A 17,149-nucleotide genomic window follows, 5' to 3' on the forward strand; every position below is an offset into this window, starting at 1 on the left:
AGAAGGACAAAGAATTTGGACACATTTTATTTCTAACCAAATGAAAGATTGCAATGAAGGAAATTACAATCATCATCAGATAGATTCAGGCAAATATATTTGTGATAAATGTATTCAGTACTAACACAAATTATGTATATAGAAATGTATAATTTATATTATAATACAAATGTAGCCTATTATTTTATCTGCTTTTATATTAGTTATAGCAACAAAATGAATGATACCAAAATACATTTAGAACTGTATGTTGTCTTGCCATGTCTTATAATTGTTAAATGTGAAGTTCATGTTAAGCCTTTTAATTATAATATGTATTTATATGTATGCTTAATCATTATGAAAATAATTTAACAATGCACAAAATTGTTTTTTTTATATATATTAATAAAACATGCATTAAATGTATTATTCCATATAAATGTATTATTATATTATTATAAATATATTTTTTCAATAATTATTTATTATTTTATCCAACTTCCTTAAACTTGTAAAGACTAGTTAAAGCTTTTTAAATGAATATAAATGCATTATAATTTTTTTTGGTTATATCACTATTACCGGTGCTCATATTTTTGGATACCTCAAACCGTGCAGCTTGTTGAGAAGAGGTGTACTGTATCTGTTAAGTAACCCAACAAGTTTCACCATGCAAACAAACAAACAAAAAAAAGGAGAGACCTAAGATTATTAGAAATATGGACCATAATAATTGAGACTAGCAACCACACAATAACATGCTTAAAACCACTCAGAATACCAAACAACTTCACAACACTCTTGCAAACGTACACTACCCTATCATAATGGCATTGCTCTAGGCTGTAACTAATTTAACCCCATGGTTGTCCTAAAGGTCTGTCATATGCTGCTTTCAAAAACATAATCTTTGTGCTGAGAATCATGTGAATAATTTAATTCACATGTCCAAGACCCGTGAATTTTGTAATCCCCTTTGAAGGAATCTCAGACACTCCAAACGAAGCATGCTCCACAGCTATAGAGAATGTGTATGAAACATACAGGATCATCAACGATTCTCTGTTTAAGGCAAACAATATTCATTTAATTATTAATATGTCTGAATTTATTCATATTTCAAAATGGTCCAAGAAATACAGCACAGAATATGTATATAAAGGTCTACAAACAGCTAATTAAAAATGTGATTCCATATTCAACTATATGTCAAAGTACACAACAGAACAAATGTAATTAAAAAAAGAAAGTACAATTTTTTTAATGAAAAGGAAAGTTTAAAGGCTGCATTATGTGTCAGGTTTCCCTTAAAGGACTCCAAGCAGCTTGAGAGCCACAGAGATGGAGAGCAGAATGACTCCAAACAGTCCGATGTATCCATATGCACCCTGCATCCTCTTTTTAGGATCTGAAAGAGAGAAACACAACACTGTTGAGTTGATGAGGCCTCAAACTTACACATCAGCTTGGAAAATACAACATGAACATCGATCTTGCTCAAATGAGGGGCTGTTCGATAGTCTCAATTTAAAGGGATAGTTCACCCAAAAATGAAAATTCTCTCATCATGTACTCATCCTCATGCCATCCTAGATGTGTGACTTTCTTTCTTATTCTGGATCTAGATAAAGATTTAGAATAATATTTTAGACCTGTAGGTCCATACGATGCAAGTGAACTTTTGGCCAGAACCTTTAAGGTCCAAAAAGCACATAAAGGCAGCATAAAAGTAATCCATACGACTCCAGTGGTTTAATCCATGCCTTCAGAAGTGATATGACAGGTGTGGTGAGAAACAGATCAATATTTAAGTGTTTTTTTTACTATAAATCTCCACTTTCACTTCCATATTCTTTTGTTTATGGTGATTCATATTCTTTGAACATTTTTCCACCTACTGGGCAGGGAGGAGAATTTATAGTAAAAAATGACTTAAATATTGATCTGTTTCTTACCCACACCTATCATATCACTTCTGAAGACCTGGATTAAACCACTGGAGGTGCATGGATTACTTTTATGCTACCTTTATGTGCTTTTTGGACCTTAAAAGTTCTGGCCATAATTCACTTGCATTTTATGGACCAAAAGAACAGAGAACAAAGAACTTCTACAAATCTTTGTGTTCAGCAGAAGAAGAAAGTCAAGAGTAAATTATGAAAATTTTCATTTTTGGGGTGAACTATTCCTTTAACACGTATCATGTTTTAATAACAACATGCCTCTTTTGTTCACAAACAACAATTCTCATTCAGTGCCACTCAGAGTCAAATTAGGACACAAACCACTGACTCATTCAGATCTTCAATTCAGTAAAATGCCCCTTCACAGGTTGCCTTTGAAGGCCAGAAAAAGCCACAAAAGCACAAACATGCAAAGGACTTAGAATCAGTGCGTGGAAGTATGTGAGAACTATTAAGTCACTCAAAGGATTCATTCAAAAACAGTCATTCCGACTGTTATTCCGACTGGCCATAATTCTAGAAACTCTCTCTATAAAAAATGCAGGTGTGTGTCTTTGATAGATTGGATAGCTTCTAGTTCTGTCAGCACCCTGTGGGATGCCATTAAACATCATGTGTGCATGCAAATGTGTGACTCACTTTACATATATTCAGCCCCTTGTTTAAAGGTTAGGCAAGATTTCATAAACGGTTTACTTTGATTCATTTGAGCATTGATGTGTCCATTTAAAACTTACCGCCAGTGGAGTAACCCCAGGCATAAGAGAGTCTACTTGTCACCCAGATAACCCCTAACACAGAGGCAGCAATCTGACATGGGAGATAAATGTATATGGTAAACACAGGTGATATGATTGAGAGGAGAGTGAAAGAAAGCACATGTAAATGGAAAAAGGGAAGATTTCTGGTGCATTTTAGCACAGCTGTAATGCTACTTTGGGACATTTGTTTTTGTGACAAATCCTGTGATATTCAGCTGGTACTTTTATCCCAAGCAACTTACAGTACACTTATTACAGGGGAAATTCTCCTTGATCCTTGCACAATGAAGATTTGTCAAACAAGTTATGGATATCGCTAAATGTGGTGGAATAGGGTGCAAATTAAAGTAATGTATTTTGCACAGGTATACTCACAGGATACTCTAATGCAGCAATGGTCTGGAAGACCAGCCATTGTGGATACACCTCCAGTGTGTTCTGATGGGCTCTCTGGATACAGTTGAACACTGGCTCCTTATCGCTGTACATGGTGGGATACTACAAATAAAATAGTGCAGAAAATGTATTAAACCATAAAGAATATGCCGTAAAATAGGCTTTGGTTAAAAGATTTTGGTTTTCATTGTCAAAATCAAATAGAACAGGACTAACAATTTTCTTAATCTAATTTTGTGAGCTACGGAAGAAAAGAAAACAATATGCACAACACAAGGGTGAGTAAATGCATGCAAATGTGCAAGTATGCATTTATGTGTGCAATATATACACTATACAGTACAATGTCAAATAATGCGCAACATAAACAAGAGAAATGGCGATCTACTGTTCATTGCATAAGAAACTTTACTGTACCATTATGTTATACGTCTTCCTTGCACCACCAACTTTGATCGCGAGATACGACAACATGCCAAAACTGTACAGATATGTAAAGATCGCATAGCCAAAGTTGGCCGGGAGCACGTTCTCAATCGCCATTTTCAAATGTAATTGACAGGACCAGCTCTCTATCCCAGTAGGTGACTTTCTTCTTTTATTTGGAGGGGCAAAAAATGCACAGTCATATAACCTGTGACTTTATTTGTGTTAAAGGGGCGTTAACTGAAGAACAATATGTAAACTCGCGATAAAACACGGTTTCTCGAGAGCCAGTTTGTGTTGCATAACACCGATAAAGCGTCAAAATGGTTAAAATAAACATTGGTGGCTAGACAGTCACTACAAGTGACAGTGACAACAGGGACACTTAATCTACACTGAAACAGATCGCCATTTTGTAAAACAATCGATTAAATGTCTTCAAAGCATTAAGGATTTGAAAAGGCGCGCATGCGTAGTCTCTGTGGCGTATTGCAAAGTAAACGAAATGTTATAGTTCCGGTTATAATAATTAACTTTTTATTATTAGTAGTATTATTATTAGTATTATTATTATTATTAAAAAGGAAAATAAATTAAGTAAACAAAATGAATAATCATTTCCATTTCCTAATGTTCAATCATTTAACATTTATTTATCTTATAAATATTTGATCTCTGTTTTTTTTATTTATTATTTATTCATTTAAAAAGACTCAGTGAACAAATAAAAATGTTTATAAAAATATTGAAACGTGTTTTAGATTTAGTTCTGCCAAATTTTCTTTTCGGCCGTCGAAGAACATTCTAGATGCTTTGGTGACGTCAGCGAGTTTCGTTGGATGGACGTGAGAAAACTGTCTCTGCGTACGAGCTACTTGCCACTTCACGCTGAACCACTCGTGTTGTATCGACGATTTTGCTCCAGGTCGCAACTGACTAGCCGAACAAGCCTTTTTATTTCTAGAAATAATCCCTACACATAAAACTATTTACATCATTTTGAGCAAGTAAACTACATTTTTCGACGGGATTGTTGACGGGCGTTTGTTTGAAAGCATATTTGACGGTAAGTCTTAGTTCAAATGTTTTTATGACCAATGTTGTTATTAAAATGCCGTTTAGACGAAGTGTTTTATTGTTAACTTGTATTCTCTGTCGCTGCTGTATTCGTCTTAAAGTAACACTTAGTATTTTTATTTCAACGACACATTTTTTAAGATTAGATATTTGACATTATGGACTGTGTAATATTGTATCTTTTACTGTGATATTAGGATAACAATGAGTAGTTTTTAGGACAGTCGCTTTAGCACAGAATGTTCCAGAATTGTTGTGCAACGTGTTTAACTGGAGAGGGCGGAGTCTGTTACACAACAGCGGTTGACCTACTTTCGGTTCCAGAACATTCTCCCCTCAAAAGCTCTCATTACTACCCACTTTATTATTGTTGTCGGTGTGTATAAGTATTTTGTTTAAATTATGATTTGAGAATCAACGATCAAAAAATACACAAGATGTGTTATATATATATATATATATATATATATATATATATATATATATATATATATATATAACACACATCTTATGTATTTTTTTTATCGCATGGGATAAGAATCTATGCAAATATAGGCATTGAGTGATGAATAACTGAATTTTATTTTTTACAGATTTTTTTTGTCAGGTAGATGACGAAAGACAGACCGATTATGACAGATAGATAAATGATAGACAGACAGACAGATAGATAATGACAACAGATAGATAGATGACGACAGACACTGATAGATAGATAGATAGATAGATGGATGACAACATACAGATGATGACAGATGACCATAGACCGATAGATGACAATAGACAGACAGATAGATGACAACAGACTGGCAGATGACCACAGACAGAGATGGATAGATAGATAGATGACAGACAGATGATGACCAAAAGTTAGATGACAATAGATAGATAGATAGATGAAAAACAGACAGACAGATGACGACAGATAGATAGATGAAAACAGACAGACAGATGACGACAGATAGATAGATGAAGACAGACAGACAGGCAGATGACGACAGATAGATAGATGAAAACAGGCAGATGACGATAGATAGATGAAAACAGACAGATCGTTAAATGACGACAAATAGATAGATGAAAACAGACAGACAGTTAAATGACAACAGACAAAGGATGACAGAGATGGATAAATGATGAATGATAGATAAATGACAACAGACAGACAAAGATGATGACAGAGAAATAGACATTTGCTGCATTAATTAATCTTTGAAGTATGATATGTCTGTTTGTATAGGATTAATCATGAAGACAGAGGCCACCCCTGGGCATCTCGGTGAGGGTGTGAAGGTCATCTTTGACCAGGAAGCTCCATCCAGTCGTGGCTCCGCTCGCTCCCGCAGCAGCAGCAGCAGCAGTGACAGCTCATATTCAAGCAGCAGAGGAAGCCACTCGTCCCGTGGGTCATCACGACACCGACGCAGATCCCGCTCCTCCTCGTCCTCTGACAGTAGCTCTTCCTCTCGGTCTCGTTCCCGCTCTCATCCACGCTGCCACAGGGCCTCAGGCCACTCGCGCTGTCACCACAGACACCATTCTCCTCCACGCCATTACCGTGCTCGCTCCCGCTCTTTTAGCCCATCCCCTGAGCGTTCCTCCCGCACCAGACGCTACCATCGTCACTCTCGCAGTCGCAGTCGCTCTCCATCTCCCTACAGGTACTCCAGACGCTACAGGCGTTCTCCATCCCGCTCTCGCACCCGCTCTCCCGTGTACTGGAGGGGTAGCAGGTTTGTGGGGAGGTACCGATGCCGCTTTTCTACATCACCCAGAAACTCCAGACCTCACAGAAGTCGGTCCCGAAGCCGTGAACGTGGTGCAATCCGCCTCAGTCAAGAGGGTAAGGTGAACTTTAATTAAAGCTATTTTGTAAGTAGCTTTAATTAAAGTAATTTAAGTTAATCACTCGAAAATTTAAATTGTCATTATTTACCCTTATATCGTTCCAAACCCATATTTTTATAATTTTTTTTATGTAACACCAAGGAGAATTTTAAAGATTCTCTATCCACGTCTTTTCCCTGCAAAGACAGTTCATAGGGACTATGACTGAAATGACCAGAAAACGCCATTAAAGTAGTCTATACAACTTGTGATATTGAATGTGGTTTGGAAAATATAATTTGTGAGCTCCTGTGGTGCAAGTCACATTTAACCCAAATTCAATCAATATATAGATAGATGGCTAGATATCGATACTTCTGCAACAAATGAATAGCACAGAAAATAACTGGTTTAACAGAACTGCATAAAGTCTTGCAGTTGCAATTTCGAAATATTTCTGGATTCCATGCAGCACCAGAGGAGTTTTATAAAGTTTTTATTGATGTTTGTCTTTTATCATTAGACAAGTCAATTAAAATTGACAGGGAACTGTTGAGAAGAGGCTGATAGAATACATGCTTTAGAGGTAAATAAATGAGAGCTCCACAGGATGCTGGATCTGCTCAAGTTGTGTGAGGTTGGTTTATTAAATATGTTTAAACAAGATATGTGCATATTTTCTGACGGTATATGATATTAGTTTGATATTTGCCTTTTTATCATGAGATAAGACAATTAAAAGTTACAGGGAACTGTTGGGAGAGAGAGGGAGAATGAAACAAGCGAGCACTTAAATAATAGGAACTCAAATGTGTCTGCCTCTGCTCATTTATGCGGATCAACGTAGGAGACTGTGTTGTCAATTATTGTAGTAACATGATGGCATGTAACAACAAAACAAACCATGACTGATCGTTTACATGTCTCAGTCGCTTCACATGCAAGCAGTCAATTTTCAGCACCCTCAAGAAACAAATTGTCCAAACTGAAAAATGTATCGGCCAATACCGATAATTACAAAATTCTGAATATCGTCCGATTTATCGCCTCAGTGAAATATCGTTAGACCACTAGACAAAAGCTGTGTAAAGATTCTTCAAAAATTCTCCTAACAGCTTTAAGATTTGAAATGATGTTTTGTTGAGTAAATAATGACAACATTTTTAATTTTAGCAATTCATCCTTTAACCTGCATCTTGAAATCTTCTCCACAGAAAAGAAGTATCTATTGAACATTGCCAAATCTAATGCCACCAAGATTCTGGGAGTACAGAACTTAGAGTTGCCAGCTAGCTTGAAGGAGCTGGATGAGGAAGAGAAGAGGAGGTCTTCATCCGTTAAAGAAGAAATGGTGAGGACTGACCCAGTACCACAGAAGACACCAGCACAGGTGAGTTTCACACAGAACACACAATTAAAGATGTATTATGAGCACACACTCACCCATCATCATTATTCAGAACTTTTTCAGAATGCTTGGCATATTTATTAAACGTAGCTTGAATGGAGTAATCTCCTGCTTATGTGAAATTCTAATTAATTCTTTTAAGTGGGAATTTGTTTGGATTTATTTTTTATTTTGGTACGTTTACTTATCAAAATGTAATTGCGCGATGTACTTCCCCAACCTGGGTCACCATGTAATCTGTCTCCTCAGACATGAATGGTTTTGCCTGATGGATTTAATGGAATGATGAACAGCTCATGTCCGGATTAGGTAACAGTACACTCTAAAGAGTATGTACTACTGACTGACTGAGTGTGTGTGAGTGAGTGTGTGTGAGTGAGTGTGTGTGAGTGAGTGTGTGTGAGTGAGTGTGTGTGTGTGAGTGAGTGTGTGTGAGTGAGTGTGTGTGAGTGTGTGTGTGTGAGTGAGTGTGTGAGTGAGTGTGTGAGTGAGTGTGTGTGTGTGAGTGTGCACATGGCTATTAATCCTATCACCGTGTTTAGGAGCGATATTTAGCTTCATTTGTTTTGTATTTTTGTATCGTTTCTGTTCCTGTAGAGCTGAACTCCTCCACCCTTCGGACAAAGAGGGAGAGGGGGGAGGTCACATGACTTGAATGACACCAACTATAAGTCTTAAATGCACAACTGCAAAGGTTAAGTAAATGCGTATGATGTCACCTGCAGCCTTGTGTTGAAAAACAGATCAAATGCACCAACTGCATATAAGGGCAATTCTTCAATTTAGGACAGTGGTTCTCAAACAGATGGCCTCAACAAACTTCCAGGTGGGCCTGTAGATGATTTAAAATAAGTTTAGTTATAATTTATAAATATATAACTTGCAAAAAAATTATATATATATATATATATATATATAATTTCTTATATAAATTCAATAAGTCCCTTTAACAACAGTTTTTGTTGAACAGTTCTTAGAACCTCTGGAATCAGAACATTAATAGTAATTCATTTTATCCATTGATCCATTTATCCATTGATGTTTCCTAGTTTCTATTAATTACATTTGAAAACAAGAAGCTTTGTCATTACAGCAGGATTCCAGAGGAAATGCTGTATTGTTGAGAACCATTGATTTAGGAAACATTTCTGTTTCCTAGGGTGACTTGAACTATTTTCTTTTTTTTTTTTAATAAAATCCCTTTGATTACTTTTTCCAAATTGAATTTAAGTATCTCAATATATCACTAGTTTGACTTTTAACTTCCCCCTCTATAGTAAACGTATGTGTTAAGATCAAGGAAATCGTACTTTGCATTAAAAAATCCAACAAAATGTTTTCATAGAGATACATTTTTTTATATAATGTTAAACTTTGGGGGATTTCTAGTAAAAAGTGCCCTTGATTGAAGAATTTCACCTCACATATAGCTGGTCTTCTGAGAAACTTCTACACAGTAAGACATACTGTACAGCTACTCAAATTACAGGGAATTAAGTTTGTTTGATGATGGTTGAACTGAGATGCATTGTCATTTACCAGAATCCAGTGTGTTGAAGACCAGAGAAACTCGCTCTACTCATGACGGATGGGGGTTTGGACAAATATACTGTATACTATCTCATCATTCTCTTTAGCCAAGTGTTTTGTTCATTTTTAATTTTAAAAGCATACTTTTTGGAATACACCAGATGTAAATAAATGGTTAGTTTTGATGTAGTACCAGACTCATTAGAAGGTCAGCACTGTCATTACAAAGTCCCTTAAATTGGCCTCCTTTTGCATGAATGGGGCCCAAGATGAGGGCACCTTTAATTAGAACTGAAAATCATGATATTCTGTTGTGAGCTTGAAAGCCAAAGGACTCTGTTGTTAAAATCATTTTCTCTTTTCTCTGTCTGTAGGTAAACGGTGTTCCCAATGATGATAAGGCTGGAACTTCTGTGACTTCACCAAAGAGGAAGCCAATTTCCTTTAGCGTCAGTGTAAGTTCATGAAACCTAAGTGAAATATGAAGGATATCAATTCCATACCATGTGCATTCACGGTGTACTTAAGTATATTTTACCTTTTTGTATTCACAGAATGCTGTGGCCAAACCTTCAAACAACCCAACACTCAACGAGAGTAAGGTAACGTCAAGAGCCGACAGCATAGCAGACAGAAAGCCATATGGACACTGGGTCTCCATCAGAAAATCCTCTCCAAAAAATAACAAACACTGAGATTCACTATAACAGTGGTGTAAAATGACTGTAAATAATGTAATTAGTTTGTGCTTACATTGGTGGGTGGGGGGATAAGGAGCAGCTGAATTCATCGTAAATGTTTTCTTTCAGATATAAAGTGGGTTATGTTGGAAGAAGGCAAGAGGATGTCAAAGAGGTGGGACATAATCTGTACATTTTGTTGTTCTTGTGCTGTCTAGTGTGATATTTCTAAATAAAGAGCATTGAAAACATTCATGTGTAACACTTGATTGCTTGTCCTTCAGAAATTGTTATTTCGTATAGAGTATATGAAGTTATGAATACATTTCCCAATTTGGCAGCAATTCAGTCCTGAAGCAAATATGAAGTCACATTAACATTTTGTTATCAAATACAAATTCAGTATTAAAAATAGGTTAAAATATTTTTTGTGTACACAGAATTTCTAGAATTGCTCACAAAGAGGTACACCTAGAGGAAGATTTTCTTTCTTTTCAAACAATAAATCATAACCTTTTGTATTTGTGCCTACTATTAGTCATGAAATTACTTTTTTCATAGGTCCTACTTCACCCCTAAACTGAAACAAGTCATTTTTTGATACAAAGAAAAACGAACTGTAAATAAATATCAACAGGGGATTTGTCCATTGTTTGGTCTCTCCATTTTTTTAATGAAAATTCATCATTAACTTAAGTTAGGACGTCAATCATTAATGATTATTTGAATGGCTTTGAAATGTAATGCATCAAATGTAAATGCACATAAGTGTGCAAATTATTGGCTTGGCCAGGCCAGTGCAACGATTATAATGCAACTGTGTCATTTTAATTCCATTCACTTAGGTAAAATATATGCTGATATTTTCAAGTGTTACTCAAGTAAATATGTTTTTCTTATAATCTTGTCAACAGTGGGAGCTTCAAGAAAATACAATTAACCCATAGTGTCTTCTATAGTCTGAACGCTGGGGGGCGCTGCTGCTCTATGTATATTTATTGTTGAAAATGAGCATGGCATACATAAAACCATCACAAGCTTTTGTTCCAAGGGGCATATTTTACAGAGGTTATAACAAACCCAAAAAACATTCCATAACTTCTTTTTTTTTAAAAGAAAGGAGAACACCCACTCCGAAGAAATTGGTCAGCAGACAAAGTTGTATCTCTGTAAGTGTTGATCTATTTAGGCTCATCAGGAAATGTGCTCACTGACAATGACAGCTAACAAGAAGTTTCTTCTACATTGACCCTGAATAGGGTTAAATTGCTGTATACATTGTTATTAGCATACAGGGTGCACAGAAAATGCAGTTTACATAAAATATTGCACAGATGCAGCATAAAACTTTGCAATTTACAAATCCAGGCTTGTTTGTGTTAGGACAACTAACAGATATTAGGTTAGTCATAATTACACAATTATTTAAACAATAATGATATATCATAAATGACACATCAAGTCAGTCAATCAAAGTGTCAGCTGTTGGGATGGAGTGTGCGCTTTTTAAAAGTTCTACCGCTTGGTGTGATGTGCTGACATGTTGTTTTAAGACCAAAAAATATTCCTTCTCATCATGCTTAATGAGTTGGAATGTTCTTCATTGGGTTCCCTCAGGTATTTTGTGGTTTTAATGAATGATTTTACTCTGATAAACAGTGGTGCAATCAGACCTCTGTACATGATCCAGTAGTTGCGTTCAGCTTGCTGTGTTAGAAGGTTGGTTTGGCACACAACGTCTTTGTTTCTCACCCCACTGTCTACATGTGTGTGTTTTTAGCCCACATTCTGAGATCTTGAGCCAAAACGACTGTTGTTGTGCTGCAATTTTCAACATGTTAAGTCTTGACTCCACCAGACATCACCACTGAAGAACAAATTATGATTTTTGTGGAATTAGCTTGAAAGAGTATGGGAGGTTTGAAGACGCCAGACACCTTTTATCACGTGCCTAAATACTGCAGATACATGAACAACAATGTGTTAGATTAGTAATAATTATTTTCTGAAGAAAATTTCAGTGGTATTTGCCCATTCAAAACTCGCCACCATGATGCTAAGATGATATGGGTGGTTACAAGGAACCCACCCCCAAGTCTATTTGACATGGCTCGGGTCCTTCCTTCAGTGCATCTCAATTAGATTTTTTTTGAGGGCTTAATTATCTGCAAATCAATAAATCATAAGTGTGATTGCTTAGTAAGGACCCATGGTTCTTTATTTTAAGTCTAAAACGTCACATTCTGACACTTTACATTAAAATGCTGCTCTTTATTGCTCAAAAATGCATTATGTAACTGGACCAAGGATAACCCCCTTTCAGTTGGTTGAGGATATGAGATTTTCCAAATGCATCCATTTGAGAGAATTAGTGCTACACTAAAAAGTAATGTGGATATCGACATATTTGGCCTCCTTTTTGTCCAATTTATCATTTATTTACATCTAAAACAAATAATTTTAACGGAATAGTTCACCCAAAAATTATAATGCATCATTTACTCACCCTCATGCCATCCCAGATGTGTGACTTTCTTTTTTCTTCTCAAGACAAACACAGATTTTTAGAAGAATATCTCAAGTCTGTAGGTCCATACAATGCAAGTGAATGGTGACAAAAAATTTGAAGCTCCAAAAAGCATATAAAGGCAGCATAAAAGTAATCCATATGACAGTGGTTTAATCCATGTCTTCAGAAGTGAAATAATTTGGGTGAGAACAGACCAAAATATAACAGATTTTTCACTGTACATCTTGCCATTACAGTCTCTAGGCACGATCATGATTTCAAGATTGATTACACTTCCTAGTGCTTGATGCATACGCGGAGCGCTAGAAGGGACTAGGAAGTGTAATTGATCTTGAAATCACGATCGCCATGGAGCCTGCAGATGTCAATATGTTTTTGTTCTGTTCTCACCCAAAACCGATTAGATCGCCTCAGAAGACATGGATTAAATCACTGGAGTCATATGGATTACTTTTATGCTGCCTTTATGTACTTTTGGAGCTTCAAATTTTTGGAGACCATTCACCTGCATTGTATGGACCTACAGAGAAGAAATAAAGTCATACACATCTGATTCAGATTTGCGAATCAATTAGCAAAATGAATTGGTCTGTCCACGTTTTGCACCGATTCTAGCACAAGGTTTATTTATGCACTGTCTGCTGTGTGCGTTCACAAACTGACAAAATTTACAGCTGTTCCTGATCACTGATCAGATGACTCGGCCTCAGGGTTGACCATGTTTATTATGGATGAAGTAACAATTGGAATCTGGATCACTTGATAAGAGAAATGCTAATATTAAAGGTGCATAATCACACAGATGAATGTGCATGCCTGTCTCTTCCATTCATACAATTTCAGCTGTTCCAGATTCCATCCTTATGTGCCCCTGAAGTTTGCCAAAGGGAGACACCATGGGCCCAGAGTCTGGAAGGCCCTGGCACAGCCACAGAGAAATCCTAATGAAGAGGAGAAATACACAGTAAAAAAAAAAGTGTGTGTCAAGATGCAGATAAAGACATCCATTGTTTTCCACACACAAGATGCTTTTTCATTGCAGCTTGAGAAAAATAGTACATGTAACCCCTCGCAGGCAAACTCTATTTAATGTTTAATTTGGTGTCTGTAATGCCATGGATGCCAAGCAGTTATTTGCGCTCATCACATGACATTAATCTCAGTTACAGTGGCGCCTACACCCAGAACCTCTTCAAAACATCCATCACTATAACAGAACTTACCAATTTAAACTTATTCAAGATCCATCAATCTCCAGCAAACAGACAGAATGGAAAAATTAGGAAATAATAATATTCGTCTTCATTTCACTCTGGAGACTCATTTGATTGATTGACCCCCAAAATGAGTAGCTCTAAGAATGAATTCTTATTTTAGGAATAAAAACTGTTCTTTTGCATTTTGTGTAAATATTTCTTTTGGCAGTCCAGTCAACTATTGAGTCAAGAAAGAAATGTTAAAAACGCACCCTTCTGAAATCACTTGCAGAACATGATTTATAGATATTTTTACTAGTTAAAATGCTAATACCTGGTATCAGTAATTACATTTGCACTAGTAAAAATGCTAATAAATTTTATTTTGTGAAATGGCCATTCCGGATGAATTACAGATGAGATGAAGGACCCAATCGCAGAAATGGAGGCAAAAGGCATTAACAGAAAGACAAAATACAAAAAAAAATTCACAATGTTATGGTGTCCTGGGTAGCTCATTGAGAATTGACGGCGACTACCACTCCTGGAGTCATGCGTTCGAATCCAGGGCGTGCTGAGTGACTCCTAAGCAACCAAATTGGCCTGGTTGCTAGGAAGGGTAGAGTCACATGGGATAACCTCCTCATGGTCACAATTATGTGGTTCTCACTCTCAGTGGGGTGCGTGGTAAGTTGTGCGTGGATCGCAGAGTTTAGCATGAGCCTCCACATGCTGTGAGTCTCTGCGGTGTCATGCACTGTGAGCCATGTAATAAGATATAAGCATTGACGGTCTCAGAAGCGGAGGCAACTGAGACTTGGAGGACCGCCACCTGGATTGAGGTGAGTAACCATGCCACCACGAGGACCTACTAAAGAAGTGGGAATTGGGCAGGCTGGACAAACTGGTGGGAAGACTGTGTGGCAGACTGAGTGCCAGATGTTGGGGGCTGGGCGTATGGAGCGCCGGATGCTGGGAACTGTAGGAGATTAGGCAGGGCGGTGGTCACTTGGGACTGGACAGACTGGACGTCAGCCGCTGGGAACTGTAGGAGATTAGGCAGGGCGGTGGCCACTTGGGACTGGACAGACTGGGTGACGGCCACTGGACAGAGGTCAGAAGACTGGGTGGAGGCTGCTGGACATGGGTCAACAGATGGACAGATGGAGCAACAGATTGGTAGCTTGTGTCTGACAGGTGCTTCGTTATTGGGCTGAAGAGCAAAAGGCCGTTTGATGGCTGCTGGGGAATGGACAGGATTGTCGACGGTCACAGGGGATTGGACAGACTTCTCGACAGCCACAGGGAACAGGACAGACTCGTCGCTGGCCACCATGGTCAGTGAAAAGGTCTCCATGGCCGTGAGCACAAGCAGCAACCGGGGAACAGCCTCCATGGCTGGGAGGAACTGGACAGGCGGCGGTCACCAGCGAGCTCCTCCGCCTCCTGGCGGTCAGCCCTAGTGGGCTCGGCCGATGGTCTGGCCTTCTTCCTTCTTCTCCTCCTCCTCTTCTGAGGTGCGGAGGCAGTGGCCGAGTAATCCACATCCTCAAATTAGGATGCAAGTCTTCCGAGGCACAGGATGTGATGAACTCATCCCATTTTATAGCCAGCCTGATCATCTCAAGAAGACTCCCACCCTCACCCCAGACTGGGACACATAATTGAATGGGCTCAGTCAGACCTCAATAAGGCAGGTCTGATTGTATAACAGACCCGAGGATAACACCAAAAACTCTAAGGCATACCCCCACATGGACTTGTCCTCCTGCCGTACTGACGAGCAGGAGAACCAGATTTTCTTGTAAAAAAATCCATCTCTGCTTGGTCAGTCGGTGGCTTGTTTGTTATGTCACAATCACAGTTGAGATGAAGTACTCAATCGCAGAGATGGAAGCAAAACATTTTATTTAACAGAAAAACTAAATACAAACAAAATCTCTCACAATGGAGACAAAATACAAAGCAAAACCAAATCAGTACCAACTAGTAAATAGTAACAGGCCGAGGGCTATGAATGCCAAACCAACAGACTGGACAAGGAAACACAAACTCACAAAACAAACAAGCAGAGAACATGAGACAGAAGAGAGTTTAAATAGAGGTGAAATAAGGGGACAGAGGTGATGCAGATCTGTTAACAAGCTATGCAACCAGATTGCTGCTGAGCAGCACATGTGAGAAATGAGAGGAAAACACAGAGGAAGGGGGGAAACATCATGCCCAGTCTGTGACAATTCCAACAGAATATCAACTAGTAAAAATGCAAATGTTTGATATCTGAAATTCTGTCTTTACATTTGGTTTTCACAAGTGGCAACGTTAATGTTAGATATCTTTAATGCTATTGTAACTAGTAGGAAGCCTTGCAAGTTATCTTTAATTACTCTTCAATTGATTGACATGTGGAAACCATTTCAAGAAATTCCAATCTAACATACATGTTGAAATACAATTTACAGACATAAAAAGCATTTTTACTAGTTTAAATTAATTGTTGATATCAGGAATGAACACTTTTAAAAATATTGATATAAATTTTATTTTATTTTTAGTAAGTACATTGCCGATATGAGTCATTTTGAACTGGAGTGAATGACAGATCAATGTGAAATCTCACTAGTAAAAATGCAGTTATATACAGTGAGGAAAATAAGTATTTGAACACCCTGCTCTTTTGCAAGTTCTCCCACTTGGAAATCATGGAGGGGTCTGAAATTGTCATCGTAGGTGCATGTCCACTGTGAGAGACATAATCTAAAAAAAAAAATCCAGAAATCACAATATATGATTTTTTAACTATTTATTTGTATGATACAGCTGCAAATAAGTATTTGAACACCTGTCTATCAGCTAGAATTCTGACCCTCAAAGACCTGTTAGTCTGCCTTTAAAATGTCCACCTCCACTCCATTTATTATCCTAAATTAGATGCACCTGTTTGAGGTCGTTAGCTGCATAAAGACACCTGTCCACCCCATACAATCAGTAAGAATCCAACTACTAACATGGCCAAGACCAAAGAGCTGTCCAAAGACACTAGAGACAAAATTGTACACCTCCACAAGGCTGGAAAGAGCTACAGGGAAATTGCCAAGCAGCTTGGTGAAAAAAGGTCCACTGTTGGAGCAATCATTAGAAAATGGAAGAAGCTAAACATGACTGTCAATCTCCCTCGGACTGGGGCTCCATGCAAGATCTCACCTCGTGGGGTCTCAATGATCCTAAGAAAGATGAGAAATCAGCCCAGAACTACAGGGGAGGAGCTGGTCTATGACCTGAAAAGAGCTGGGACCACCGTTTCCAAGGTTACTGTTGGTAATACACTAAGACGTCATGGTTTGAAATCATGCATGGCACGGAAGGTTCCCC

At 37.8% G+C, this 17,149-nt stretch overlaps 2 protein-coding genes across 3 annotated transcripts; one reads left to right on the top strand and one right to left on the bottom strand.

The window, feature by feature from the left end:
• Positions 1-1,063: 1,063 nt before the first annotated feature.
• On the bottom strand, positions 1,064-3,773 carry LOC127660544 (microsomal glutathione S-transferase 3-like). Its single transcript, XM_052150862.1, has 4 exons — positions 3,521-3,773; positions 3,083-3,205; positions 2,684-2,756; positions 1,064-1,390 (listed from the first exon to the last, which is right to left on the bottom strand). Exons 1-4 carry the CDS (start codon positions 3,644-3,646, stop codon positions 1,290-1,292), a joined length of 423 nt encoding a protein of 140 aa, XP_052006822.1. The 5' UTR covers positions 3,647-3,773; the 3' UTR covers positions 1,064-1,289.
• Positions 3,774-4,377: 604 nt separating this feature from the next.
• Positions 4,378-10,302, top strand: rsrp1 (arginine/serine-rich protein 1). Of its 2 annotated transcripts, XM_052150850.1 has the most exons (5): positions 4,380-4,595; positions 5,847-6,449; positions 7,648-7,823; positions 9,746-9,826; positions 9,926-10,302. In XM_052150850.1, exons 2-5 carry the CDS (start codon positions 5,855-5,857, stop codon positions 10,064-10,066), a joined length of 993 nt encoding a protein of 330 aa, XP_052006810.1. In that variant the 5' UTR covers positions 4,380-4,595; positions 5,847-5,854; the 3' UTR covers positions 10,067-10,302. The 2 variants fall into 2 exon arrangements, 1 of the variants encoding a protein (XP_052006810.1); XR_007972656.1 differs by lacking the exons at positions 9,746-9,826; positions 9,926-10,302 and adding an exon at positions 8,439-9,030 and having other exon boundaries at positions 4,378-4,595; positions 7,648-8,150.
• The last annotated feature ends 6,847 nt before the right edge of the window (positions 10,303-17,149 follow it).

This window comes from Xyrauchen texanus, chromosome 20 (genome assembly GCF_025860055.1).
Source record: "Xyrauchen texanus isolate HMW12.3.18 chromosome 20, RBS_HiC_50CHRs, whole genome shotgun sequence".
Taxonomy (NCBI): domain Eukaryota; kingdom Metazoa; phylum Chordata; class Actinopteri; order Cypriniformes; family Catostomidae; genus Xyrauchen; species Xyrauchen texanus.